This window comes from Aotus nancymaae, unplaced genomic scaffold (genome assembly GCF_030222135.1).
Source record: "Aotus nancymaae isolate 86718 unplaced genomic scaffold, 86718_ANA_hifiasm-v0.15.2.pri h1tg000003l, whole genome shotgun sequence".
Lineage (NCBI taxonomy): Eukaryota > Metazoa > Chordata > Mammalia > Primates > Aotidae > Aotus > Aotus nancymaae.
In genome coordinates, this window is record NW_026988414.1 from 75,656,508 (window position 1) to 75,684,187 (window position 27,680).

Consider the following 27,680-nt stretch of genomic DNA (forward strand, 5'->3'; position numbering starts at 1 on the left):
AATACTAATCCTACTCAAATTATTCCAAAAAATAGAGGAGGGAATACTTCCAGACTCATTCTACAAGGCCAGTTATTTATTACTCTGATGTCAAAATCACAGGCACATCAAAAAAAGAAAACTACAGGCCAGTATCCCTGATGACTATTAATGCAGAAATCCTAAACAAAATACTAGCAAACCAATTCAGCAAAAAAGATCATTCATTATGACCAAGTGGGATTTATCCCAGGGATCCAAGGATGGTTCTTCATATGCAAATTAGTCAGCGTGATGCATCATATCAACAGAATGAAGAACAAAAGCTATATGATCATTTCAGTACTTGCTGAAAAAGCATTTGATAAAATTCGACTTTCCTTCATAATTAAAAAAAAACAAACCTCAAAAACTTGGGTAGAGAAGAAACATACCTTATCACAATAAAAGACAGACCCATAGCTAGTATCATACTAAATGGGGAAAGCCTTTTCTCTAAGATCTGGAACACAACAAGGATGCCCAATTTCACCACTTTTACTCAGCATCATACCGGAAGTCCTAGCTAGAGCAGTCAGACAAAAGAAAGAAAAGGCATCCGAATCAGGAAGGAAGAAGTCAAATTATCCTTGTTTACAGATGATATGATCTTATATCTGGAAAAACCTAAAGACTCCATCAAAAAACTATTAGAACTGATAAACCAATTCAGTAAAGTTGCAGGATACAAAATCAATGAACAGAAAGTAGGAGCGTTTCTTTATGCCAACAACAAACAATCTCGAAATCAAAAAAAGTAATCCCATTTACGGTAACAACAAATAAAGTTAAATATGTAGAAATTAACCAAAGTGAAAGATTTCTACAATGAAAACTCTAAAACGTTGATGAAAGAAATTAAAGAAGACACAATAAATAGAAAACTATTTAATGTTCATGGATAGGAAGAAGCAATATTGTTAGAATGTCCATACTACCTTCAAGCAATCTTCAGATTCAGTGCAATCCCTATCAAAAATACCAATGACATTCTTCATAGGAATAGAAAAAAAAACAGAATAACCAAAGCTATCCTAAGCAAAAAAAACAAACTGGAAGAATCACATTACCTGACTTTATAATACAAAGCTATAGTAATCAAAACAGCATGGTACTGGCATAAAAACAGACACATGGACCAATAAAACAGAATAGAGAACCCAGAAACAAATTCATACATCTACAGTGAAGTCATTTTTGACAAAGGTGTCAAGAGCATACATTGGGGAAGTCTCTTTAGTAAATGGTGCTGGGAAAACAGGATATCGGTATGCAGAAGAATGAAACTAGATCCCTGTCTCTTGCCATACACAAAAATCAAAATGGATTAAAGACTTAAATCTAAGACCTCAAAACTATGAAACTACTACAGGAAAACACTGGGGAAACTCTTAAGGACATTGGCGTGGGCAAAAATTTCTTGAATAGTACCCCACAAGCACAGCAACTGAAGCAAAAATGGGCAAGTGAGATCACATTAAAAAGCTTCTGCACAGCAAAGGAAACAGTCAGCCAAGTGAAGAGACAACCCACAGAATGGGAGGAAATATTTACAAAGTACCCTTCTGACAAAGGATTAACAACCAGAATATATAAGAGTTCAAACAACTCTATAGGAAAAACTCTTAATAATTCGATTTTTAAATGGGAAAAAGACCGAAGAGACATTTCTCAAACGAAGACATACAAATGGCAAACAGGCATATGAAAAGGTACTGAACATTACTGATCATCAGAGAAATGCAGATCAAAACTACAATGAGATATCATCTCACCCCAGTTAAAATGGCTCTCAGTAACAAATGCTGGTGAGGATGTGGAGGAAAGGGAACCCTCGTACACTGTTGGTGGGAATGTAAATTAGTCCAACCACTATGGAGAACAGTTTGGAGGTTCCTCAAAATAATAAAAATCAAGCTATTATACAGTCCAGCAATCCCACTACTGGGTGTGATATACCCAAAGTAAATCGAAGAGATATCCACACTCCCATGTTTGTTGCAGTACTGTTCCCAATAGCCAAGATTTGAAAGCAGCCTGTGTCCATCATGAGTTGATTGGATATAGAAAATGTGCTCATATACACAATGGAGTACTATTCAGCCATGACAAAAGAATGAGATCATGTCATTTGCAACAACATGGATGGAATTAGAGGTCATTGTGTTAAGTAAAACAAGTTAGGCAGAGAGAGATAAACATCACGTGTTCTCACTTATTTGTGGGATCTAAAAATCCAAACAAACTCATCGAGATGGAGAGTAAAAGGATGGGTACCACAGGCTAGGAAGGGTAGTGGGTGGGCAGAAGAGAGCTGCGGATGGTTAATGGGCACAAAATAATAAAAGAATTAGAAAGGATGAATAAGACTATTTGATACCACAACAGGGTGACTATAGTCAATAATAATTTAATTATTCATTTTAAAATAACTAAAAGAATATAATTGGATAGTTTGTAACACAAAGGATAAATGCTTGAGGGGAGAGATAACCCCATTTTCTGTGATGTGATTATTCATTGCATGCCTGTATCAAAATATCTCATGTATCCCATAAATAGACACAATTATGTACCCACAAAAATTTTAAAAAGTGACCTGCTAAGAACCATATTTAGGAGCACCAGTCAGGTGTCATGTGAAGAATGTATTAGAGAGAAGGTGGAAAGTAGAAGGGGCATTAATAGTTGTCTAGGTAAGAGACAAAAGGAATGGAAAGAAGAATGTTTTGAAAAACCCTCTCGTAGACACTCTTTTTCTGTTTGGTATCACCAGTCTCTCAGGCATCAAGCTCCAAACCTCATCATCTCTGTCTCATCTCTCCTCCAGCTGCCCCAGATCTAATCTACTGCCACATTCTGTTGATTGAAAGGCAATTTGAAGTCCCCTATCTGGTCTTCCAGTCGGGTTTGAATCTTTTCAGTAAGCCTGCCAGTCTCTGTTGAACATCTCCAGTGACAGGAAACTCATTTCTTACTAAGGGAAGCTTGTTCTGTCACTGATGAGTTGTTGAGGCTTAAACCATCTTTCCTTATACCAAGCTGGAATCCATCTCCCTAGTGCTACTTATTAGAACAAGGCCTACTTGCTCCTTGGCAACATGCTGACTAATATGAACCCACTCTTCCTCCTAAACTCTCCTGGTCTCACTGTATATTTTCCTTTGCTTTTCTTCTTGTTCCAGTTACGATGGCTGTGCAACAAATTACCCTAAAACTTAATGGCACAAAACAACCATTTATTAATCTCACAGATTCTGTGGGTCAGGAATTCTTTCAAGGTACAGAGAGGATGGGTTTATCTTTGCTCCAAAATGTCCAGGACCCCAGAAGACTTGAAGGCTGGTGATTGGAATCATCTGAGTGCTTGTTCACACATCTGTAGTTGGTGCTGGCTGTCAGCTGGGGGTCTTTCCATGTGGGGTCTCTGCATAGGCTTAATTAGGCTTCCTCACGGCATAGTGGCTGTGTTCCAAGAACAAGCATCCTGGCAGTGAGAGAGCAGCTGGAAACCATATCGCCTTTTATGACTCAGCCTCAGAAATCACACGGCATCACTCGTACTACATTCTGTTCACCAAGGCAGTCATGAAGTCCCACCTACCTTCGAAAAAAGGAGAAACAGACTTTGCCTTTTCCTAGGGAAGATGAAAGTGCTAGAAGAACATATGGGACCAGAAATGTTGCTGTGGTTATATTTGAAAATACAACCTGCTACTTTCCAGCCTACCCTAAAGATAAATGAGTTCCCAGTCTCCTGTTCTCACTCTGTAGACTCTTATTTGATACTGCCAGGCTGTTCCTAAATATTTTGCTGTCATTAGCTACTGTCTTTGGACAGAAGGTTTGTTGGTATTGGGAAATGGGCAATGAAGTGAATGTAACAGGACTAGGCAAGTAGAACTGAAAGAAGTAAGATTTGTTGAGCACCTTTAATATGCCCTGAGCTGAGTGTTTCATGTGGGCCATCTCCCTACAAGCATTCAGGAGTCCTGCTCACACTGTCAAAGGAGTCATAACACCCTCTAGACTGATACGGAGGAGTGACTGTCTCTATCATTCAGATCTGGAGAATGAGAAGAACACAGAAGCAGGAACTCCTGGGCTGTCTCTGTACTCACACTGGCCAAGTGCTAATAGAGGGACTTCCAAAAGCTCCATCCCAGCTGATAGAAAGCCCTGGTTGATTTGAAGGGACAGAAAGATGACAGTTTCATTGGTACAGTTCACATTGAGTGCTCACTATGTGCTAGGCAGAAAGGGAACTGGATGGGCCCCAGCCCATGGGACCAAAGTTTAGGACAGTCTCCACTGACTTAGCATTCTCACAGGGGACAAAGGATGATGAAGGAAGTCCTCAACATGCAGGGTTTAGGGGAGCAGAATATGTCCAGGATACATTTGCAGAAAGATTCTCACTGGCTCTAGGAGATTGAGGAGGCAGGATCTCAAGAGGAAAACCATGTGTAATGTTGTGTTAAAGAGCACAGGTTGTGAAGTCAGAAAGATAGGGGCTCAGTTTCAGCTCTCTCAGTTCTATGACCTGTGGTGGCATGCAGAAGCGTGATGATGGCTCACTGCATCCTCAATCCTCCAGGCTCAATCTGTCCTCCTACCTCAGCTTCCCAAGTAGCTGAGACTACAGGCATGTGCTGCTGCATACCACTAATCCATTGATTGATTGATTGATTGATTGTAGAGACAAGCTCTCTCTATGTTGCCCAGGCTGATCTTGAACTCCTGGGCTCAAGTGATCTTGCATTGGCCCCCGCAAAATGTTGGGATTGCAGGCATGAGCCGCCATGCCTAGTCCTGGTTCTTTAGTTTTTCAAAACCTGTTGCTCTCATATAAAAATGAATGTGTTACTTCTTCCCTCACGGGGTTGAACATGACAGGAGTAAATGGGGCTGACACATCTGTCACTCTTACCTCTTGTCTAAGATGCTGCTTATTACATATTCATATATTCATTGTAACCCATTTTGTTCCAAAAACTTGAGGTAGCTTATAGAAGTATATGCATTTTTATTTTTAAAAAATTAAAAATGAAAAGATAGGTAGGAAAGGTAAATCAAGCCACAGCAAGTAAGGTTAAGACCCAAACCATACTCATAACAAGGCCATGATAAACATTTCCTCCTGGAATCCCTACTGGCAATTTCTACCAGGAACTTATATTTAATATGTTAAATCCTGAGCTCATTGGCTTTCACCCAAAGTTGGCTGTTCCTACTGACTACCTTATTCTGCTCATGATTCCAGTCATCTCACTAGATTTTAAGAACCAAATCCATAGTCATCTTTGACTTCTCTCTCCCAGAATCCAGTCCAGCCCTATTTGATTCAATCAAAGGAATGGTTGCCTCTGAAAGCCACTTAAGTGATGTTTGTCAACTTGCAGTTCATTATTTCTCTTTCCTCATGTACATGGTTTGTGTCTAGAGTGAAAAGATTTACGGCCGGGCACAGTGGCTCACGCCTGTAATCCCAGCACTTTGGGAGGCCGAGGCGTGCGGATCATGAGGTCAAGAGATCGAGACCATCCTGGCCAACACGGTGAAACCCCATCTCTACTAAAAATACAAAAAAATTAGCCAGGCGTGGTGGCATGCACCTGTGGTCCCAGCTACCTGGGAGGCTGAGGCAGAAGAATCGCTTGAACCCAGGAGGCGGAGGTTGCAGTGAGCTGAGATTGCACCACTGTACTCCAGCCTGGTGGCGGAACAAGACTCCATCTCAAAAAAAAAAAAAAAAAAAAAAAGATTTATCCAGGGAAAGAAACTAAATATCCTAGCAGCTCCCCTTCAGCCATATAGCACATGAAACAAAGGAAAATAAGAACTTGAGAAACGGCTGTTCATTGGCAGAGCTAGCAAATACCAGTGAACAATCATTGACCCATGTCAGGATCCCATCTCTTGGGCCTACTCTATACATAAGAAGAAGGACTGCCCACACCTCATGCTCCTCTTTCTCTGAGTTAGGAAAGAGGCATCCAAGGCCTCCATTCCTTTGGCATGCCTTGCTAAGATCAGTTCTCCCTTCCTTCCTTCCATTTCTTTGGCAAATATTTACTCATAACTATTTAATATGTGCTATATGCCAGACATTTGTCAAGGTACTGGAGATTGATTGGTGAACAAGACCCCACTCTTATGAAATTTACAGTCTGATGGGAAAAAAACAATCAACCAATATGCAAATAAGATAATGTTAGCTAGTGACATGAGAAAATAAACCCTGGTAATATAGCTGACTGTCTTGGTCAGGGGCTTCTGCAGACAGAATGGCCGGGAAAGGCCTCCCTGGGGAGATGACGAGCTAAGAAGCCAGCCACGTAAAGACCCAAGGAACGAGTATTCTAGATGAGAAGAATGGCAAGCCCCTGAGGAGGGATGTTCCAGAAACAGAGGAAGTGACATATTGGAATGTGAAGAGCCAGTGGTAGAAGATGAAGTCAGATAAGTAAAGGCCAGGAGTTGAGGACAGAAAGATTAGAAGTCTGAATTCTGCTCTAAGTGTGACAGGAAGCCACTGGAGGATTTTAAACAGGAGAGTGGCTAAAAAGTAAAAAGAACATCTGCTTACTTTGTGAAGAATGGATTACAGAGACAAGAGCGGAAGCCAGAAAGATCGTTTAGGAGGGCACTGGAATCATAATGCAGCACGTGGTATGACAGCGTTTTCTTCCCAGCTACTCTCCCGGCAGAAGCAATTACATTGGCAACACAACATAGCCTCCTGTGGAGCTGCTTCAGCCCAACTTCCAAATTGAAAAAGTGAGAGAGGACCAAAGTATCAACTAGCAAAACCATTGTGTCAGCACAGGGTCCTTTGCTGTTTACAGTGTGAGAAAACTGAAGCTAGAGGTCAGAAGTGTCCCATCTGAGAGGCAGCACAGGACAGCAGCCCTAGCCCGAGTTCCATGACCTAGGAGCATATCTGGTCAGTCACCCAGAGCTGCCTGCCTTCTCACCCACAGGCTCCTGCCCGCCCCTTCATCACTCACCTTTAGTTTTCCTGAGACTGTCCTGAGCCTGTCGCTTCTTTACTCTTACACTGTTTTGTCTACATTCAGTCCTTTGCAGGGTCCAGAGCTTCTTCTGAGGGGCCTTGTTCTGTACCTTCCATTCCCATCGGTGTCCTCTTGGTCTTGCTCTTCCTTCAGCCTCTTCCAGGTTGTTGATCCCGAACACCAAGACTGTTCCTTCCATTTTCTTCATCTATCACTTCTCTTCTCAGGAAGGTTCCCGTCTCAAGAGTTCCTCTTTAGCCAGACACAGTGGCTCATGGCTGAGTGGGAGGGTCACTGGAGGCTCGGAGTTTAAGACCACCCTGGGCAACATAGCAAGACCTCATCCCTACAAAAAATTAACCAGGTGTAGTAATGCATGCCTGTAGTCCCAGCTACTTGGGAGACTGAGCTGGGAGGATTGCTTGAGCCTAGGAGTTCAAGGTTACATTGAGCTGCAATTGTGCCACCACACTGCAGCCTGGGCAACAGAGCAAGACCTTGCCAAAAAACAAAGGGTTCCTCTTTGAGTTTACCTGAAACTCATAATCAGGTAACTGGAATTTCTCCCAGGTATCTAAGCCTGACCTACCTAATGTTCTCACTTTTTAATTTTAATTGTCCCTATATTCTTACTGTTCTTTTTTTTTTAAGACAGAGTCTCACTCTGTTGCCCAGGCTGGAGTGTAGTGGCACAGCCTCAGCTCACTGCAACCTCCACTTCCTGGGTTCAAGCCATTCTCCTGCCTCAGCCTCCCTAGTAGCTGGGATTGATTACAGGCACATGCTACCACACCTGGCTAATTTTTGTATTTTTAGTAGAGACAGGGTTTCACCATGTTGGCCAGGGTGGTCTTGAACTCCTGACCTCAGGTGATCCGCCCACCTCGGCCTCCCAAAGTGCTGGGATTACAGGTATGAGCCACCACACTCAGCCTATTTTTACTGTTTTCTAACCAAATGTCCTGACTGTCTTAGAGTGCTTACACATACATATGTTCCACCTTGACTTTTCTCTTGCCCTCAGCTCTCCATTAAATCGTCCCCATTTTCTTCAACCAAGCTCCAAATTAAATTTGCATTAAACAAGCTATTGTCCACATCTACTATATATATAACATAAAAGGTCGGGGGGGAGGGTGTGTTCTGTGTGTGTGAGTGTTAAAGAGAGAGCGAGAGACTGACTGTAATTTTCAAGGTAGATTTGCATCTGTTGTAACATTCGAGAATTGAACAGAATCTTACACATCATCCAGGCTCATGCCCAGCTGAGTCTTGAGTATCCTCTGCTACTACAGTGGATGTGTCCTTCAACCTCTTCCAGGATGAAGAAGAACGTCATACCTCACCAAACAGCCCACTTCACTTTTGGGTGTTCTCATTATTAGATTTTTTTTTTTTTCAGAGATAGAATCTCTCTCTGTTACCCAGGCTAGAGTGCAGTGAGGCGATCATAACTCTCCACAGCCTCGAACTCCTAGGCTACCATGATCCTCCTGCCTCAGCCTCCCAAGCAGCTGGGACTGTAGGCGTTTACCACCATGCCTAACCCTAAAAAATTTCCCATAGATTTATCTCATATATGCTTTCTAGTAATGCATCTCCCCTAGGGTCATAAATAGATTAAGTACTTCTTCAGTTTGAAGATAGCCTTTGTGTCCTTCAGTTCTGAGCTAAATTTCCCAATTCTTTCCAATATTCCCTGCATGACATTTCCAGATACTTTTACCACACAAATCACTTTACTTGGGAACTTTGATACCACTGTGTCCTGAGTTAACCCTGCACCGAGTGCTAAACACAGTACTTCCAGCATAGTCATACAATGCACTGGAGCAGAACTAAACCTTCCTTGTTGTGAACATTGCACTCCTGTTAGTCAGAATTGAAATGTATCCTCTGGTGATCAAGCAGTGATGTTTTCTCATTTGAACTGGTAGGCACCTAATTTGCTAAGTCTTTTTTCCCACTTGTTGACAAGCTGCATTCCATTCCCCGTTACTTACCTTCTTCCCATCTTAAGCATGTGGAGTTAGTTTTCATAATCTAAAAATAAGACAAGTCATTTGTATGTATGTCCTCCTGTTTTCAGTCCTCATGTTTATTTGTAGGTAAACCTTGTTATTGATTCCTTTCTCCTCCTTGAAGCTGTTTTCGCTCTTCTACTAGGGCAGCATAACTCTCCTGGTTTCCTTCTTAACCTACTGGTGACTATTTTTTAGTTTCCTTTGTTGGTTTCTTTTCATCTCTCCTGCTTCTAAACGTTGGGGTATCCCAAGGCTCAATCCTCAGATTCTAGACTCACTAGAATGAGTTTCTGGTTTTAAATACCATCTCTGGTGTTGACTTCCAAATATCTCAAACCCAGACTCCTCCTCTGAATTTGATCTTGTACATTTATTCAGCCATTTAATACATATATATTCAATAGCTACTGTATCTTAGACATTGTCCTAAGCCCTGGGGATATATCTGTGAGACAAAAGAGACAAAAATCCCTATGCTTTGGAAGCTTATTTCACACAGCTTCCAATCCAGTGTCTCCACTGTGAGGTATAATAGGCATCTCACGTTTAACCAGTTCAGAGCTGACATATTCTCTTCACTTTCTTCCCCATATCTATAAATGGCAACCACGGTCTTCCAGTTACTCAGGCCAAAAAGCATTGAGCCATTTTTTACTCCCCTTTCTCACACCCACATCCAATTTATCAGGAAATCTGTTGGCTTGCCCTTCTGAATATTTTCAGAGTCCAACCACTTCCCACATCCTGATTCATCCACCATTACCTCTCACTTGGATGATTAAAGAAGTCTTCCTGCTTCTGCCTTGGCTCTTCTCAAGAGTTTTCAACCCAGTAGCTGTCGTGTACATCACTTCACTGCTCAAAACCTTACAATGTCTTTCCATCTCACTCAGTAAAAGTTTGATAATGGTTTCCAGGACTCTACCTGATCTCCCCTGTTCCCTCTCTGACCTCATCTCCTATTACTTTTCTACTTAGCCGACCTGCTCTGGCCACACTGGCCTTCCTGCTCTTTCTCGAACATGCCGTGTACACTCCTGGCTCCAAGCTTTGGGATGTCCTGCTCTTTTACCTGAAATACCCTTCCCCCAGATGTTCACATGGCTTTCTTCCTCACGTCTATAGAATTTTGCTCCAATAATGCCTTAGCAATGGCTTCCCCCACCACTCTATGTACAGTAGTTTCACACACATTCCTACTTCTGCATTTCCTAGGCGTGTCCCTTGCTCCTCTATCACAGCATACATTGCATATTATATATTTGTTAGATTATGTCTTCCTGCACTAAAATGTACGCTTTATCAGAGAAAGTTCATGGATTTTATTGCTGAACTCCAGTTCCTAGAATAGGGCTTGCCACATAGTTGGCCATCTGTGAATATTTGTGAAATGAATGAATCATGAATGAATAAGTCCTCTGGAGTAGGCACAATAAAGTTCCTCCAACAGTATCCATATTCAAATCTCCAGAGCCTGTGAATATTACCTTGCATGGCCAAAGGGTCCTTGCAGACATGATTAAGTTAAGGATCTTGAGATAGTGAGATTATCCTGGATAATTCAGGGGAGCCCAATGTAATCACAAGGGGCCTTATAAAGATGGGAGGCAAGAAAGTCAGCATTAGAAAGAGATTTGAAGATACTCTGTTTCTGGCTTTGAAGCTGGAATAAGGGGCCATAATCCAAGAAATTGAGGCATTTTCCAGAAGGTGGAAAAGGCAAGGAAATGAATTCTCCCCTGGAGCCTTCAAAAGGAACACAGCTCTTGTGACACCTTGATTTTAGCCTAGTGAGATCTGTTTTGGATTTCTGGCCTTCAGAACTGTAAAATAATTTTTTTATTGTTTTGAGCAACTGGGATTGTGGTAAATATTCCAGCAGAAATAGGAAACAGATACACCCACCTCCCCCACTGGACTGTAATGCCTCTAGACCAGGGGCTTGGGTCTTCCTTAACCTTGTACATCACAGTGCTCAGAGTTCCTGGATCACAGGTACTCTGGCTTTTTAGACAGAACACCTGACATCATGCCTATCTGTGCTCACCTTAAACCCTGATGAATGATGTTGTCACTGGATACAGTTTGGCTTTCCCAGAATATCCCAGGACATAAAATCCAAAAACTAGAATACTTCTGAAAAGTTTTTACCTCTCCTTGAACAACAGTAAAGTTCTCATTCACCACTGGGGGAGGCAATAACTTAGTCTCACCCACTCCAACACTATGCAGATTTTTGAGTGCAGGTCTATGGGTTTAAGGGCTAAAATGGGATGTTCTCACAAGATACCTCAGGGATTCCAGAACAAAGCCAAAACCCAAGAAGCTGAGAGAACAGTCTAGAAGATCGCCTGCACTACAGATCGGAGTGGATCAAGCTAGAAATCTGGGGACCATGGAAGTGAGGGCAGACAAACAGAAGAGAAGGGACTGTGGAGTCTGGAACTGTCACTGTTACTTTCTTAGGCTGACTAAGGCCCGGTGTGTAAGTGGTTTATGAAGATGGAACGGACGGCACTTTATGTCTTTGCAGACCATGCTGGTTTTGCACAGCTCTACTTGCCCTTAAGGTAAAGTAGGGTTTTCAGGCATTGCACAGTATTGATGAAAAACCAATTTTAGTTTTTCCTAATTGAATTTAGCCTTTGATGAACAGAAATGAATATCTCACTCAGATCTCTAGTCCCAGAGACCAAACAAAAACACCTTAAAATCTAGTAAAATTACAAAGATCCCAGAGTGTAGTATACAAAATTTCACATCTTATTTTTCACATCTTCTATGTATTTTTTAAAGAAAACTTCATAACCCATGCCTGATACGAATAAGGCCTTTTACTTTTTTGTTGTAAACATTTAGGCTTAAAGTTATTGTAACTGACAGTTAAGGCCAACAGAAGCCAGTGGCCTGTTCATAGACAAATTATCTGTACTTCAGGCTAAATCAAAAGTAAACATTCTCCACAGTCCCTTTAGGTCTACATTAGTCCTGTGGAAGCCAAATGGGACAGACAAACCCTCCCCTTGCCTCCATATATTCTGTGGGCTCTCTTCAATGTGAATGGTCTTTTCCATGAAGCACTATTATATACATTTTGAACCGTTTCCACATCTAAGTTCTTAAATGCTTATTTAGCAGATTTTCCTCAGTTATCATTTTTATTTCATTAGGAGAATATTTGCAATAGACTGGGCTGTATTGTTTTATAATCCATCAGATTAGTGTTTTCCTAAATAATGGTACAGGAGACGTTCTGATGACCTTCACTTAACTTTTTTTTTTTAAGATTTTTTTACATGTATTCTTTGGAAGAGGAAACAGCAGTGAATTCATATCACTTAATAAATTCCAGGAAAGACTAAGCATTATGAAATGTTTTAAATGACAAAGCTATATTCCTGAATATCTGTATTCGAATATGCTGATAATCATTTAAAAGCAACACAAGAATAAAGAAAGGGGATGTCAGCATTCTGAATCACAGAGCGGTAAAACTGTTGTCACCAGCAGTGATGTCACTCATCCTCAAGGTCCTGAAAGCCTATTAGAAATTAGCTTCAGGGAGAAATATCTTCTAACTTGTCACTGGTTCTAGAAGGCAATCAGTGTTAAACAAACACAGGCCACTTTTTGGAACCTATATAATAAACTCAGACACATTAATCTCTACTCACATCTCTAGTCAGGGTTTGACCCCTAATTCTTTTGGCTTTAATGGAAGGAAGTAAGGGCCAACTGACATTAGCTAACAGAAGTTGGTGTAAAGGTTCAGATATACTTATAAGCAAATAAATATCCTTTCTTAAACTTTCTTAAACTCTTCTCAGTGATACAAGATTGCATTATAGTCTCTGTGTGTCCTAACAGTATTTACTTAATCACAACATTTGACTTAAAAGAAGGCAGAGCGAGAAAAGAGGTCAGCTTCTGTTTGGCTTGGATGTTTTGGTCTATGGACAAAGCACTGGCCCTAAACAGTCAAAAGCCCTGGGTGACATCCCTGCTTTTGCCACTGAATATTTGTATGACCTAAAACACTTCACCTTATTTCTCTAGGTCTCACTTGCTTCATGTGTACAATGAGAGGACCTTCCCTACCAACTATGAAAATCCACTAAGCATGAGATAAGGTGAAAGAAACGAATGTACTTGGCAGATTCTGCCATATAAATGAGATGACAGTATTTCATAAGAGAGCTTCTTTCTTGAGTAGAGAACAAGGTATACAAGGATGTCATATCACTCGGCTGTATTCTTAGAACTATTAGAAATAGTGCACATTCAAGAAATAAATGTGTATCCATGGTTATGAATAAAACTACTTTGATGCAACTGGCAAAGTAAAATGAATAAAATAATCCCTTTGGAAAACATAAGTTATGAATTGAGAAAACTAGACAAGATACTAGAAATTTGCCAGCCAGTACCTCTCAATTCTTATTTAATTAGTGACACCTCTTGGGTGCTTCTGGGAAAGATAATGAGGTAAGCATAGTTCTTCAAGGGCTGTCTCCCATCCTGGGTTCCAGCTGAAAGGAATGACGAATAACAGCCTATATATGTGTGTATATAGGTATGTGTGTATGTGTGTGTGTATGTTTACACACATACCTATACACACATTTACCCAGATTTTGAACAGTAACTCATAGTGTTAAAAAGTAGGGGCCGGGCACAGTGGCTCACACCCGTAATCCCAGTGCTTTCGGAGGCTGAGGTGGGCCGATCACGAGGTCAGGAGTTTGAGACCAGGCTGACCAACATGGTGAAACCCCATCTCTACTAAAAATACAAAAATTAGCCAGGTGTGGTGGCGCTTGCCTGTAATCCCAGCTACTCATGAGGCTGAGGCAGGAGAATTGCTTGAACCCGGGAGGCAGAGGTTGCAGTGAGCCGAGATCGCGCCATTGCACTCCAGCCTTGGTGACAGAACAAGATTCCGTCTCAAAAAAAAAAAAAAGTAGGAAAAGGTATTATCCCATGCCAGAAACATAAAAACACTCCTGCTTAATATTGTGTAGATCGTGCCACATTAAAGGAAGGCTGAGTGGGAACTTGTAACTTGCCTTCCTGAGAAAAATCAAAGTGTCATGAAGAAAGAGCACTGGGTCACCTGGAACAGCACTAAGAGACCTGAGCTTTTGTGCCATGGTTACAAGCGACCATAGCAGCTACAGACCTTACGTCTCGGATTCAAACCCAGTTAAGGAAAAAGTGATGACTTCTTCCCAAGCATCTCAGCAAAAATATCTCCCTCTATCCTCTTAGCTCTGACTGTGACATGTACCATCTCAACAGCCAGAGAAATGTGTGGCTTACTTTAGGCCTGGGCACCCTTGAGCCAGAGAAATAGGGAGGGAGGCCTATGTGAAGCATATTGGCTATGAGTTAAGGAGAGGTGATTCCTTAGAAATCTTTGTACAGTTCTAGTACAAAGATGTACAATTACATATCCATGTGGTTTTGATTTGCATTTCTCTAATGACCAGTGATGATGAGCTATTTTTCATATATTTGTTGGCTGCATAAATGTCTTCTTTTGAAAAGTGTCTATTCATATCCTTTGCCCACTTTTTGATGCAGTTGTTGTGAAAAGAAGGGAAAATTTTAAAAAAGAAAATACAAAGTAAAAAATACCTTAGTTCAGTGATGAGGTAGATTCAGCATGCCCCTGCTGCTTTACTGTTGATTTTAGGGATTCATTTGCCACTACCATTGTCTCTTCTTGCTGTTCTGTAACACTGCCTGCCACGGTAGCTAAGCTGACTTCATCTGATTTGTGTAGACCTCATCCAGTACTTGCTTGTTCTTGGAACTGTGGCTTCTACAACCTGTCCCACCTGTCCTCTTCGATGTTGGAACAAGGCCTCCAAAAGCAGTTGAAGGACCACCCTACCGCAGGATACCAACACATTACTGGGTTTTTGAGGCCTCTTGCTTTCCCAGTAGCTACCTCCCCTAAGAAGAATGCCTTTATATATCCAGAAAGGAAGCTAGGACTGTTTTTGGCCTCTGAGTCCCAAAAGCTTTCATAGACTCTGTCCACTTTGCCCAGACCCAGGATACTAAACACAGTGAGGCTACATAGGGTGTAAAGTGTGGGAAGGATGGGTGGCAGCCTCAGCACTGGCTGCAGAGTGCTCAGTTGACACCACTTAGCAGCCTGGTCTTCCCGGAGAAGCAAAGAAAGCCACAGTACAGTTGGTGGGGAGGGCTGCATTTATTCCTTGAAGTTTCATGTTACCTTATTACACAACTCAGATGGTTTGTTTTTAACGGTCTGCTTGTCTTGTTTCATTTAACCTATACAAACTGCTAACATCCTTTGAGCGATTTCTCTCCAAGAATTGAATGTTTCTTTGTCAGGTCATACAGCATATTTGACAATAATCGCCAGGATCCCACAGGGCTGACAGCTGCTCTTCAGGCAACCGACCTGGCTGGAGTTCTTCACATGCTCTACTGTGTCCTGTTCCATGGCACCATCTTGGACCCTAGCACTGCCAGTCCCAAGGAGAGTTACACCCAAAACACCATCCAAGTGGCCATTTGCAGTTTGCGTTTCTTCAACAGCTTTGCAGCACTTGATCTGCCTGCTTTTCAGGTACCAAGTATTGGTTTGTATCAGTGGTAACCAACCAAGAATTAATATTTTAGTGTAGATAGGATGTCAGGTTCTTCTCCTGAATTGGGGCACAAGGAATAAACTATAATTGGAATTGTAATTTATTAAGCGACTGTTTTCTGGGAACTGTATCAGATGCTCTACATCATCTAGTGTTCTCATTTATTCTCATAGCTACCATGCAAAATATTATTATCCCCATTTTACAGATAGAGAAGCTGACAGATATGTAATTTGCCCAAGGTTACCTGTTTGTGAACCAGGACTAGTAACCATGGCTCTCCCACCCCGAAGCATGTGTTCTTCCTTTACCATGCTACTATTTATACATCTTTTGATTGGAATTCTTTAAATCAGGACATTATCATTTCATCAACTTTTAAATATTAAGGAAAGTAATGGTTTTTTATATAAATAGAACCAAAATTAGATAAATTATTTGATTGATATGACTTTCTGTGGATGGTTTAGCTGATTTGTGTCCAATGTAAAGTGTATGACTAGCTAAATATGCAGGTCCCTTTACAAGGATTTGCATCTTTAGCTATTACGTTTTTATAGCTAAAGAAGGAATTGCTTTATGCTGTAACACCAGGCTGTCAGCTTAGAAACAGATTTTTTCATGTAGGAAATTTAATTTTCAAAAACACTGAACCTTTGGAACAGAGCAAGCCCCAAGGAATAGACTTTCTCTTTCAGTTTATTAACTGTCAAGTGATTTCATTAAAAAAGGAACAAACTTGGCAGATGACGAACCCATAATTTAGATGAATTGCTTTGCTCAGAGGGAAAAAGGTTATAGAGATACAAATGTATGAAAATAGTGGACTTTGCCATTGTGAGATGGAAGGAATACTCCTGTTTTGTAGCTGATGGCAAATGTACAGTTCTTTAATTGATGTCTTCCTATCATTTTGTTCAAAAAGGAAATTTGTGACTAAGTTGTATCATTGGATCTAGTATCTTTCAACTTCATAGAATTAGTTTATCTGTTACAAGAACAGAAATCCCTTCCTTTGGGTTAATGCTTTGAACTAGCCTTAGGTGGTAACCGACTGCACAGTATGTAGAGTTCTGGGAGGTTACAGCCACATCTAAAAAGAGAGATATCTGCTCCAAAAAATGTCAGTGGTTCTTGCCTCAGGGTTGAACATAACATCTGTGTTTTTAGGAAGACCTAAGCCCACCATATTCTGTCTGGAAACAGTTTGGAAATGAGGGAAACTTAACTTTACATGTTCAGGATATGGAGTCCACCAGTCTACCCATCAGCTGGGTCCAAAGGGAGTGATTTCCTTTGTTAGCAGATTATGGAAAAGCAAACATCTAAAAACTATCTCTTAGCTTCCAGTTTCACGGGTCTTGCTGACCAGCATTTATACTGCTGCAGGGTACTCCACATCATAAACAAGCTTCTAGGATAAGTCAGCTGTTCTGTCAGTCACTCTTGTCAGGGAGCCCCAGGTCCCTGCTCCCGGCCCCTGTCCTCCTGCCGCCTGTCCTGCGCAGGCGCACTCACAAAGGAGTACCGCTGAACTGCAACCAGACCTGCTTCCCAGTGGCCTTTAAGCTTAAAGGGTTTAATAATGGGCGATAATGTTAGAAAAATCAAAAGCCTATTTCTGAAACCCTTTGTGCCCAACTAAGATAAAAATAAACATGTCTTCCTTCCAGATCCTTGCTGTATCCAGCTTGAAATGTATCCCCTACTTGAGCCGCGGGAATAAAACCAGAGTGGCTCGAAAGTGTTCAACTACTCTCAAAATCAGTGTCTCTAGGGATGAAAAGAAATGAAATCACAAAATAAATAAAAAACAGCTATTCTCAAAATCAAATCTGGCTCTCAGTTGAATGCCCTTTCGTGGCTGGTTCTCACAGTTGTCCAGTACCTTTTCTTCTTTCTTCTTACGCAGCTCTGTATTTCCTGCTCAGTTCTTTCTTCCTGTTTTTTCTGCTTCTTTGTCTGTCTCCTGTCTCTCCCATCTTCTGTGTTTTTATCAGTCTTGCCGTTGCTCTTTCTCATTCTCTCCCTAGCCATAGTTTCCGGGTACCCTTTACCCTTCGTGTTTCCTTCTGACTCCTCATCAGCATGAGGGGACCTGGATGCCCAGAATGTCTAGCATCAGGGCCTTTACTGCATTTACCAATGACTACATGTTGTTTTTTTTTTTTTTTTTTCATTTTTTCTTACCCTTAAGCAACCAAATCTTAATTTTTCTCTTAATTACTTATATGTATTTAAAAACTAACAGATAAACGTAATAAGGGGAAACAATTATTTCTGATCACAGATTCTAGGAGTTCAGAATTCAGATAGGGCTTGTCACAGTGGAAATGGCTTGTCTCTGCTCTCTGCTCCATGACATCATGGCTACAGCTGAAATCACCTGGAGGCTCTTTACTCTTATGTTTGATGCCTGAGATGACTCAAAGACAGGATTCACCTAAGACTGGTGGCCAGAGCATCTACCTGGCTTCTCCATGTGACTTGGGCTTTTTAAAACACTATGGTGTCTTGATTCTGAGTGGGAGAGTCCTAAGAGGAAGCTTCCGAAAAGCAGGTGTTCCAAGAGAAACCAGCGGGAGCTGCAGTACTTTTTATGACTTAGCCTCAGAAGTCACAGACTTACCTGTCAGCCATACTTGATTGGCTGAATCAGTCCTAAGCCCTTCATATTCAAGGGAAGGGAAACAGGCTTCACCAGCTAAAGCAACACATCTATCTGTATAGACACCATTGATGTAGATGGACATGATCAAGAATATAATGCTTAAGTAAATTAAATACATAGTATTTGTACTGCATAGCAATGGCTGAGTTTTCCAGAAAAGTACTATTTTTGTGATAGTTATGGTAAGAGAAACTCATGTTCTGGTTCATCAAAACAACTTAACATGTCAAAAGTGAGATTTTAAGAACTATGTATGTAAAGGACAAGATAAGAGATTTTAAGTGGAAAGAAGGAAGGTATACATCTCAGCATGATCTGACCTCAGAAAAATCTGAGAGACAATCTGTGAATTGCCTGGGAGGCTCAGAGGAACTGAAGAAAAAACTGAAGTGAGATAAACGATCTGACGTGCTGAAGAGTTAGACAAGATGATGTAAGACACGTTGATGATTTGGGTTCAAATGCATCACAAGAATACAGAGCTGTTACAGGGAGGCTTCCTCATTAGACCCCTGGATCTGGAGTCAGAATGACCTGACTTTGAGCCATCACATTACCTCTTCAAATCGTATGACCTTAGACAAGTCATTTGAACACTTGAGACTCCATTTCCTCATCTGTAAAATAGAGATAAGTAACACCTACCTCCCAAGACTATTTGAGGATTAAATATGATTGCATAAAAGTGCTATGCTAGCTAGCACATAGCAGGCCCTCAGATAATGTGAACTGACTCAGTTTATAAAAAGAATTTACCTAAACCGTCTTGCAGATGCTAAGTCAGAAAGTTGGAAACTGAATGCAGCATTCCCAATGCTCCTTTACCCTTCTTCAAAGCCACAAACCTGTGTGCTTATTTTGTGTGAGAACCCATCATGTAATAGTACAAAAGGTTATCCATTAAAGTATTTTCTTAGCTGGTTCCATTTCATTGTATACCAATAAGGCTGTCAAAATATTTTTCTCTCTTCGGCAAAGAGTGTGATTTCACTCTGAATTCATATTGGCACGGGTGGCCTTGAGATCGGGGATATTGTATATTGCATTCAGTTTGACAGTTTTTACAATTGAAGGTGGTCTCAGGAAACAAATCAATGTACTGACTTGGCAATTAATTCTGGCTAAAAAGGAAATATAGTTTCCTTGAAAAATTGGTTTAATTTTTATATTCAAACTTACATGCCCCTTGACCTGCTCTTATCAGTGAAGGTTAAACAGAGGGCACTGGGTCATAGCATGCTGGACGTGACTAATTAAATAAAGGCTGAGCTGAGAAGGTGTCACTACTTGATTTAAAGGAGCAAAGCCCTTCTAAAGTCTCTTTGGGGCTTGAAAAACATTTTTTTTTTTGTTTTGTTTTGGGGCTGTGAAACTGAGACAAGGGGTACTCTTAAAATTTAGCAGTGATTTTGTTTCACGAATGCTTACTAAAATGGCTCTGTTTCACCCACGGTTAAGTAAAGTGAATTCATTGAAACTTCCAAACTGCAACATATCCAACCTGGTTCAAGCCCACTAAGACCTCAAATCAAGAGAGGAGTTTAAAACACTGCCTTTTCCCACAGCCCAGCAGTGGGGCTTCATTCCAGCGTGTACTGCGAGTGTATTCTGTGGGCTTCGCCTCTCCCCTTTGCCCTCCTGTCGCTCTGTCTGTTTGACATGTTTATTAAATAGAAGCTGCGGGCTGCACAGACAGACTCAGACTCTCTTCGTGAGTCGCCCACCGCCGACAGCCCTTTGCCTCTCTGAAGAAAGGATCCCTGAAGTCGCATAGCTGAGGGTTTTCATGGTTTTAGGGAGAATTTTTTGCTTTGTTTTTTTACATTCTTTTGGGAGCCTTTGGTTTATAGAACTACTTATTTGAATAATAACTGGTTGTTATTTATGTTTTTTTTTGTTTAAACATAAATAATTAGAAATGTATGTTTAACTCTGTGTACAAGAAAGTACTTTCTCCTTCAGAAAAAAAAAGTGTTGAAAGTTATCTAAGTAGTAAATTTACAGGTGAATTTTAGTTTTTTATACCTTTACAAATTTTCTATGGTAAGAATATTTGTGTATGAGAAAAATTGTTATTAAAAATGGAATAAACAACTGTTTTAGGTAGATAATGTCTTGATCCATGTGGTACAGGCATTTGGTCTGCTGCTGTCCTTTTTCAGGTTAAACATTGCATTTATTAGAACAAGAATCCCTAAACCAATGTGTCCAGCGTAGTACTGTAGACATGTCTTATGTTTCGGCCAGCACTGCAGCAGAAAGTGCACAGGGCCAGTTTGGCTTTGTGATTTGCAGCCCTGGCTCTCCCTGGGCTGAGGACTTCTAACTGCTCCTTGTCTTTGTCAGTCTATTGTAGGGGCAGAGGGCTTGTCCCTTGCATTCCGGCACATGGCCAGCTCCCTGCTAGGCCACTGCAGCCAAGTCTCCTGTGAAAGCCTCCTTCATGAGGTCATCGTCTGTGTGGGCTACTTCACTGTCAACCACCCAGATAACCAGGTAAGAGGCCCTGGAAAGTTCTTAGACTGCTCCCCCCAGTGCTGAGACTGTGAGGTATTGGAATGAGAAAAGGCAGGCTAGCGGGCTGGAACCCACGTGTCTTCTGTAAAGCCCTTTAACCACACTCCAGGAACATGTCTCTAGCGCCTTCTCTTCCATAGATTTTTTTTTTCTTTTGGAGACAGAGTCTTGCTCTGTTGCCCAGGCTGGAGTTCAGTGGTGCGATCTCAGCTCACTGCAACCTCTGCCTCCCAGGTTCAACTGATTCTCCTGCCTCAGCCTCCCAAGTAGCAGGATTTCAGGCACCTGCCACCACACCCGGCTAATTTTTGTATTCTTCATGGAGATGGGATTTTGCCATGTTGGCCAGTCTGGTCTCAAACTCCTGACCTCAGGTGATCCGCCCACCTTGACCTCCCAAAGTGCTGGGATTACAGACGTGAGCCACCGCACCTGGCCCTCTTCAAATAGATTTGATAAGAATTAGATTAGGAGTTGGGTTTCCTCTTAGAGCTATAAAAATAATATATTTTTAATAAAATAGTCTTAAGCCACACAGAAGCATGTACTCCCTTACCATGTAGATTCTTTACTGTCTACTTCATTACCACATGGTGTCTGCTACGGTAGCCATCAGGGATTTTGTTTTGATTAGGGAGCTTACATCTTTCAAGTTGGGTCACTTTGCATATAGTAGTAGAGTCTGGTGGTTTAGGAAACTCTTCCTGGCTCCTGGCTCCTGCCTAGGTGCTTACAGTCTTCCAGATGGTGTCGGATGGGAGGCTGAGAGGCAGGACTCTCCCTCTTAGATCACTCAGAGTAGTTTTGCTTTAAACTGCCTTGATTATTTGGTTTCTGAGCAGGATTTCATGAATTAAAAAAATATGTTTCATAGATTTAATTTGAAAATAGGTTTCTGCTTTTTTTTTTTTTTTTTTTTTTTTGAGATAGGGTATTGCTCTGTCATCCAGGTCGGAGTGCAGTGGCATGATCATGGCTCACTGTAGCCTTGACCTCCTGGGCTCAAGCCGTCCTCCCACCTCAGCCTCCTGAGTATCTGGGTCCACAGGCAGGCACCACCACACCCAGCTAGTTTTCTGTATTTTTTGTATAGACAGGACTTTGCCGTGTTGCCCAGGCTGGTCTTGAACTCTGGGGCTCAAGCGATCCTCTTGTCTTGGCCCCTTAAAGTGCTGGGATTACAGGTGTCAGCCACCATGTCTGGCCTGCTTTCTCCGTTTTTAAGGTTGGAAAATTTGTTATAGATTTTGTAATAATGATAAAGTATATTCTCTTTATTTTTGAAACCAGAGTTATGGCATAACTAACATATCAAATAGTAATTCCTGACAACCTCATTTATCTAAAGCCCCCTACTCAGCCAACCTTAATTGTATAGATTGTAGGTAAGACAAAAAGCCTCTGAACAAGTCCTTAACCCTTACTCTAAGCTTTCTAATTTCTACTGTAGGCAAGTCTCTAACAAGTGTGTCTGTTAGGTTTATCTAGCCTGCAGCAAACTAGATCTGGGCGGGAATAAAGGAGATGGTTGTGGTGGCAGAGCCAAGTACAAGGCTAGAAACTTCACACCGAGAGCTGAAATTGCATGCCTCACAAGGAGAAAGAAGATAGAAAAAACTAAGGCAGGCCCAAGAGCTCAGAAGTCATAGCCATCTGGGTTCAGAGGGACACTGAGCGCTGCTCTGTATTTCCTAGATGGTGGTTGATGCCTCTAATACCCACCCCAAGTAAGCCTGGAAGCAAAGTGCGTGTTCAGTGCCTTCCCTAAAGTGCACTGCAGGGATAGCAGTCTGTTTTAGGAAGAGTCCCACGGTTAACATATAGACAGTTTGGATCCTTACCAGAGTGTCGTACACAGAAAAGCTCCCCTTTTACAGACCCTGTTGCCAGGACAGTAGATGGCAGCTCTTTCTCCCCTCCCACCTCCACAGCACAGGTGGTGTCCTTCCCTTTCAAACACTCCCTGATGGGGATGCTCTGTCCTCTCTGTGGACCAGGCCTAGTAGGTTCACAGGTCTCTTACAAGCTGCTCAAGGGAAGGGAAGTTGAGGGAAATCTTCCACGTAGATTTTTTTTCCTTCGTGTGCATCCATTCAACCCATTACATTGTATTTTATTTTCTTTTAAAAGTTTATTTTATTTTTCTGATTTTAGTTATTGTGAAAAAGACAGAGCAGCCAGGCACAAGGGCTCACAGCTATAATCCCAGCACTTTGGGAGGCCGAGGTGGGTGGATCACCTGAGGTCAGGAGTTCAAGACAAGCCTGGCCAACATGGAGAAACCCTGTCTCTGCTAAAAATACAGAAATTAGCTGGGCATGGTGGCGTGTGCCTAAAATCCCAGCTGCTCAGGAGGCTGAGGCAGGAGAATTGCTTGAACTTGGGAGACAGAGGTTGCAAGTAAGCCAAGATTGTGCCACTGCACTCCAGCCTAGGAGACAGAATGAGACTCTGTCTCAGAAAAAAAAAGAAAAAGAAAAAGACAAGGCAAGTGTAAAGAACAAAATGGAATCAGTTATTCCTGATCTCAGCATCTGAGATAGCCACTCTTAACATTTTGGCAGATTCCCCTCCAGTCCTCTTCTCTGAGTAGTTTTACACAGCTGAGGTCATACTGTACAAATGCTCATGCACTTAACATTGTATCAGAATCACTCTTGGTGAATATTTTTAATGTCTGTATGGCTTTATCTTGTATGGACATTCATGGTTTACCTAACAATGTCCTGTTTAATACTTAACTCGTTTATTATATATCAAGACACTGCCCACTGCCTTTGAAAGAGGTGAGTACTTTGTGTATGTGAGAATATTTTGCTGTGTGCAGTTCTGCAGGAAGAAGTTCAGTTCTTTCAGTGCATTTCATTTTAAGGATGGTTTGAAACTTTTTGTTTAAACCAACTCTATTATGACACACTTACTGAACTCAGAATTTCCTGGGATTTCAAACAGTTTTTCTGCTGATGCTGGATCACAGACTGATCTTCTCCTTTAGATAAAATACACACTTTTGGTATATCTGGGTTCACCAGAGTGGAGGGGCATCAGGGACGGGGGACTCATATTCGGAGATGGCGTGTAAGACCTGACTTGGACATGGTGGGAAAGTGACGCTGGGCATGTTGGGATGGGAAAAGCAGCAGACGAAATGAGTGGACAATACAAGGAGGAAGAGGAGACTGAGACCCTGTCACTTGTCAGTTGTGGAAGAAGAGTATACAGTGGGGTTTGAAGATTATTGTTGAGCGGTGAGCTCACTCTGAGGAAGAAATTAGGTAAGTGAAAAAAGCCATCCCTGTGTTTCAACACTTTGTCTCCCAGAAGGATTGAATACTAAACTGGACATCCACTTCTGATCTTACAGAAGATGAGAGAGGTCAGTTCAGCTGTGGGGCAGTTGCTGAAATGCAACCATCTGTGAGAAGAAAGAACAAGGTTTAAAAAAAATAGTAAAAGATAGTAATTGTAAGAAGCTGAGACACTGCACATTATGGAGATGCTATTTTGCTATTTCTAAGCATAATATTTATATTAGAAATATTATAAGGTAGAGGCCAGGTACAGTGACTCACATCTGTAATCCCAGCACTTTGAGAGGCCAAGGTAGGCAGATCACTAGGTCACCAGTTCAAGGCCAGCCTGGCCAACATGGTGAAACTCCATCTCTACTAAAAAATAGCCAGGCATAGTGGTGTATGCCTGTAATCCCAGCTACTGGGGAGGCTGAGGCAGGAGGATCACTTTAACCCAGGAGGTGGAGGTTACAGTGAGCCGAATTCACACCACTGCACTCCAGTCTGGGTGACAGAGCAACACTCCATCTCAACAACCACAACAACAAAAAGATAGAAAAATAAATATTATAAGGTAGGAATACCTTACATTTGTAGTTCTTCCTACTATTCTTCCCATCTCTTGTCTCTTGAACCTCTGGCACTTCAGTAAGGCTGTAAGTACACGAATTATTATTCTTTTTCTTTTCTTTTCTTTTCTTTTTTTTGAGACAGAGTTTCGCCCTGTTGCCAGGCTGGAGTGCAGTGGCGCAATCTCAGCTCACTGCAACCTCCGCTTCCTGGGTTCAAGCGATTCTCCTGCCTCAGCCTCCTGAGTAGCTGGGATTACAGGTGTGTGCCAGCACACCCAGCTAATTTTTGTATTTTTTAGTAGAGACGGTGTTTCAACATGTTGGTCAAGCTGGTCTCAAACTCTTGACCTCGTGATCCGCCCGCCTCAGCCTCCCAAAGTGCTGGGATTACAGACATGAGCCACCGCACCCAGCCTTACAGGAATTATTCTTACCTCGCAGACAGGTAAGCAGTTGGGGTTCTAAAAAATAAAGTAATCTCTCTGAAATGACACAGAGAATCTTCCTCTCTGAAAGATCAGGACTAGCATCCAGGTTTTGCAAAGCCCAACTCAGTGTACTTTTCATTCATCTTACATTGCTTAAGAAAGCCAGGCATGTCACAGGTACCATCCGCTGGTGATCACTAAGGTGTACCTTAGCTAGGGGTGGGGGTTGTGGAAGACGATGCCTGTTCACCAAGACAGTACATTTGTGAAACTGCCATTCTGCCCCTTACATCCTGATTGGGAAGCTTCTAGGACCTATCCGTGTGCCTTATTCAGGGACACTCAAAGATCTTGGAAGGTATAAATGGACATGTTTTATGAGTACAAATGGACTACAGTTTAGCAAGTAGAAAGCTTGGGTTCTAGCCCCAGCTCTGCCATTAGCTGTGTGATCATAGATAAACTCTTTCCCCTTGAGGTTTGAGCATCACTGACTCTACAAAGAAATAAGTTGGTTCTGGAAGTGGACAGCAGTGATAGTTGCACGGTATTGTAAATATACTTAATGCCACTGAATTGTGGGATTGTAAATAATTGAAATGGGCCAGGCATGGTGGCCCAAGTCTATAATCCCAGCACTTTGGGCAGCCGACGCAAGCGGATCACTTGAGGTTCAGGAGTTTGAGATCAGCCTGGCCAACGTGGCAAAAATCCATCTCTACTAAAAATGCAAAAGTTAGCCAGGCACTGTAGCCCATGCCTGTAGGCCCAGCTACTTGGGAGGCTGAGGCAGAAGAATCACTTGAACCTGGGAGGCGGAGGTTGCAGTGACCTGAGATTGCACCACTGCACTCCAGCCTGGGTGACAGAGCAAGACTCTATCTTTTTTTAAAAAAAAAAAGTGGAAATGGTAAATTATATGTTATACTTATTTTGTATAATAAACAAAAAATAAGTGGATTGTACTAGATGATCTCCCCGTGAGCTCCATGAGTCTGTGACATTTTAAAGGCTGAAACTAGAACCACAGACAGAGCCGCATTTTGACCTCATGGGGACTCCAAGCTATTTTGTGGTTTTTCAGACCTTCCTTACCTACTCCAGATTCCATCTGCAGCAGACAGCTTAATGAGCTGCCTGCCCATTGTGTGGCAGCTTAGCATTACAAGCTCGGTATACTTCGGCTCCTCAGTATTAACAGAAGGTGCCCATTGATAGACACTTATAAGCAGACTTCTTACAGGTGAGATGCCATGTACCTTGTTCTGTGAGGCCATCTTCAGCCACAGTTGTTTTACCTGCGCTAGAAGGCTGTGCTCCATGCCAGTCAGGCTACAGGGCAGGGTATAGGAATAGCCACAAGCTTGCCGAGGTGGTAACTGCTATATCCCAGTAGAGTTGGGAAGTTTTTTATAACTGAAAAGCTAATTGTTGGTTTCTTTTCACTTCTAAAACGAGTTCTATTAAATTCACTTTCTACTGCCCTACGAAATCCAATAATGTGCTAAGTGAGCATTTGCTAAGAGGATATGGTAAGTTTAGTTTCAGCACTTGCCTCAGCTTCTTCAGTCACAGATTCACGGCACCTTCATCCTGGAAGGGCTCTGGGAGATACCGAGTCCATCTCTCTCATTGTAGGTGGAGGAACTGAGGCTCAGAGAAGGAAAAGGAACTGTCAAGGGGCAGTTCAGTGAATTTCCACCTCACTTCTATACTTAAGAAAGTGAATTTATTTCGCCTGTTGCCACTTTCTGTAAATCAGAGGAAATTCGCAGGAGAAATTATGATGCTCAATTCATTTAATATTTCCTTATCATTAGTCAGAAGTCATGTTAATTTGCAGAGCCGGTTTGTCCACAGGGGATTGTAGATTTCCTACTGGGGAAACAGCTTGTGTCTTTGTGAGACAGGGCATCCTGAAAGCCTGCTGTAGCCTAAGGCTGTTTGATTAGGTAACTGCTTTGCATAAAGGATTGGCACTTTTTTTTTGCCACCATTTAGTCTATTAACTGGAGGAACTGAGCCCCGTGATATCAAGGATGACTTGAGAAGAGAAACAATGTCCCTATCCTTGATGGAATGAATTATCTTTTTCCTACAGGGTTACAGTTTGTAATTAAAACGTTGTTTTAATCAAAAGATTCCCTGTATTTTATGGCACTTTCTTGACTCGTTCTAAATTCCTTCCCATTTAATTATTATAATGAACATAATTAGTATGTGCCATCAACCCTTCACTGTATTTGCATTTTGTATTGAATAATTAAATGTGGTCTGATAATTAAATTAACTCAAATGACAGATGATTTGACTGCCTGTATATTACTGTATTGGGAATATGCACCTTTGCATACTCATTAGAGTTAGCAACTGGCTTTTTCATTTAGAAAGCCCCATAGATGGTCGCTATCAGAGTTGGAGTTTCTTGTGATCCCCGAAAGAAGGATCCCTTTGACCCTCCCTCCCCCATCAAGCTCTCTGTAGTGAAGTCTGTGCTGATCCTGTAACCATCGGC

General features: G+C 41.8%; 1 protein-coding gene across 7 annotated transcripts in view; it reads left to right on the forward strand.

Annotated features, from left to right (window-relative positions):
• The window catches only part of SCAPER (S-phase cyclin A associated protein in the ER), a 522,830-nt gene that overhangs the window by 474,567 nt on the left and 20,583 nt on the right, over window positions 1-27,680 (forward strand). For all 7 annotated transcript variants that reach the window (XM_012457694.2, XM_064382920.1, XM_064382918.1 and 4 more), the window contains 2 exons: window positions 15,425-15,662; window positions 20,702-20,851. In XM_012457694.2, the coding sequence (XP_012313117.2) occupies window positions 15,425-15,662; window positions 20,702-20,851 (388 nt within the window). The remainder of the gene's footprint in view (window positions 1-15,424; window positions 15,663-20,701; window positions 20,852-27,680) is intronic.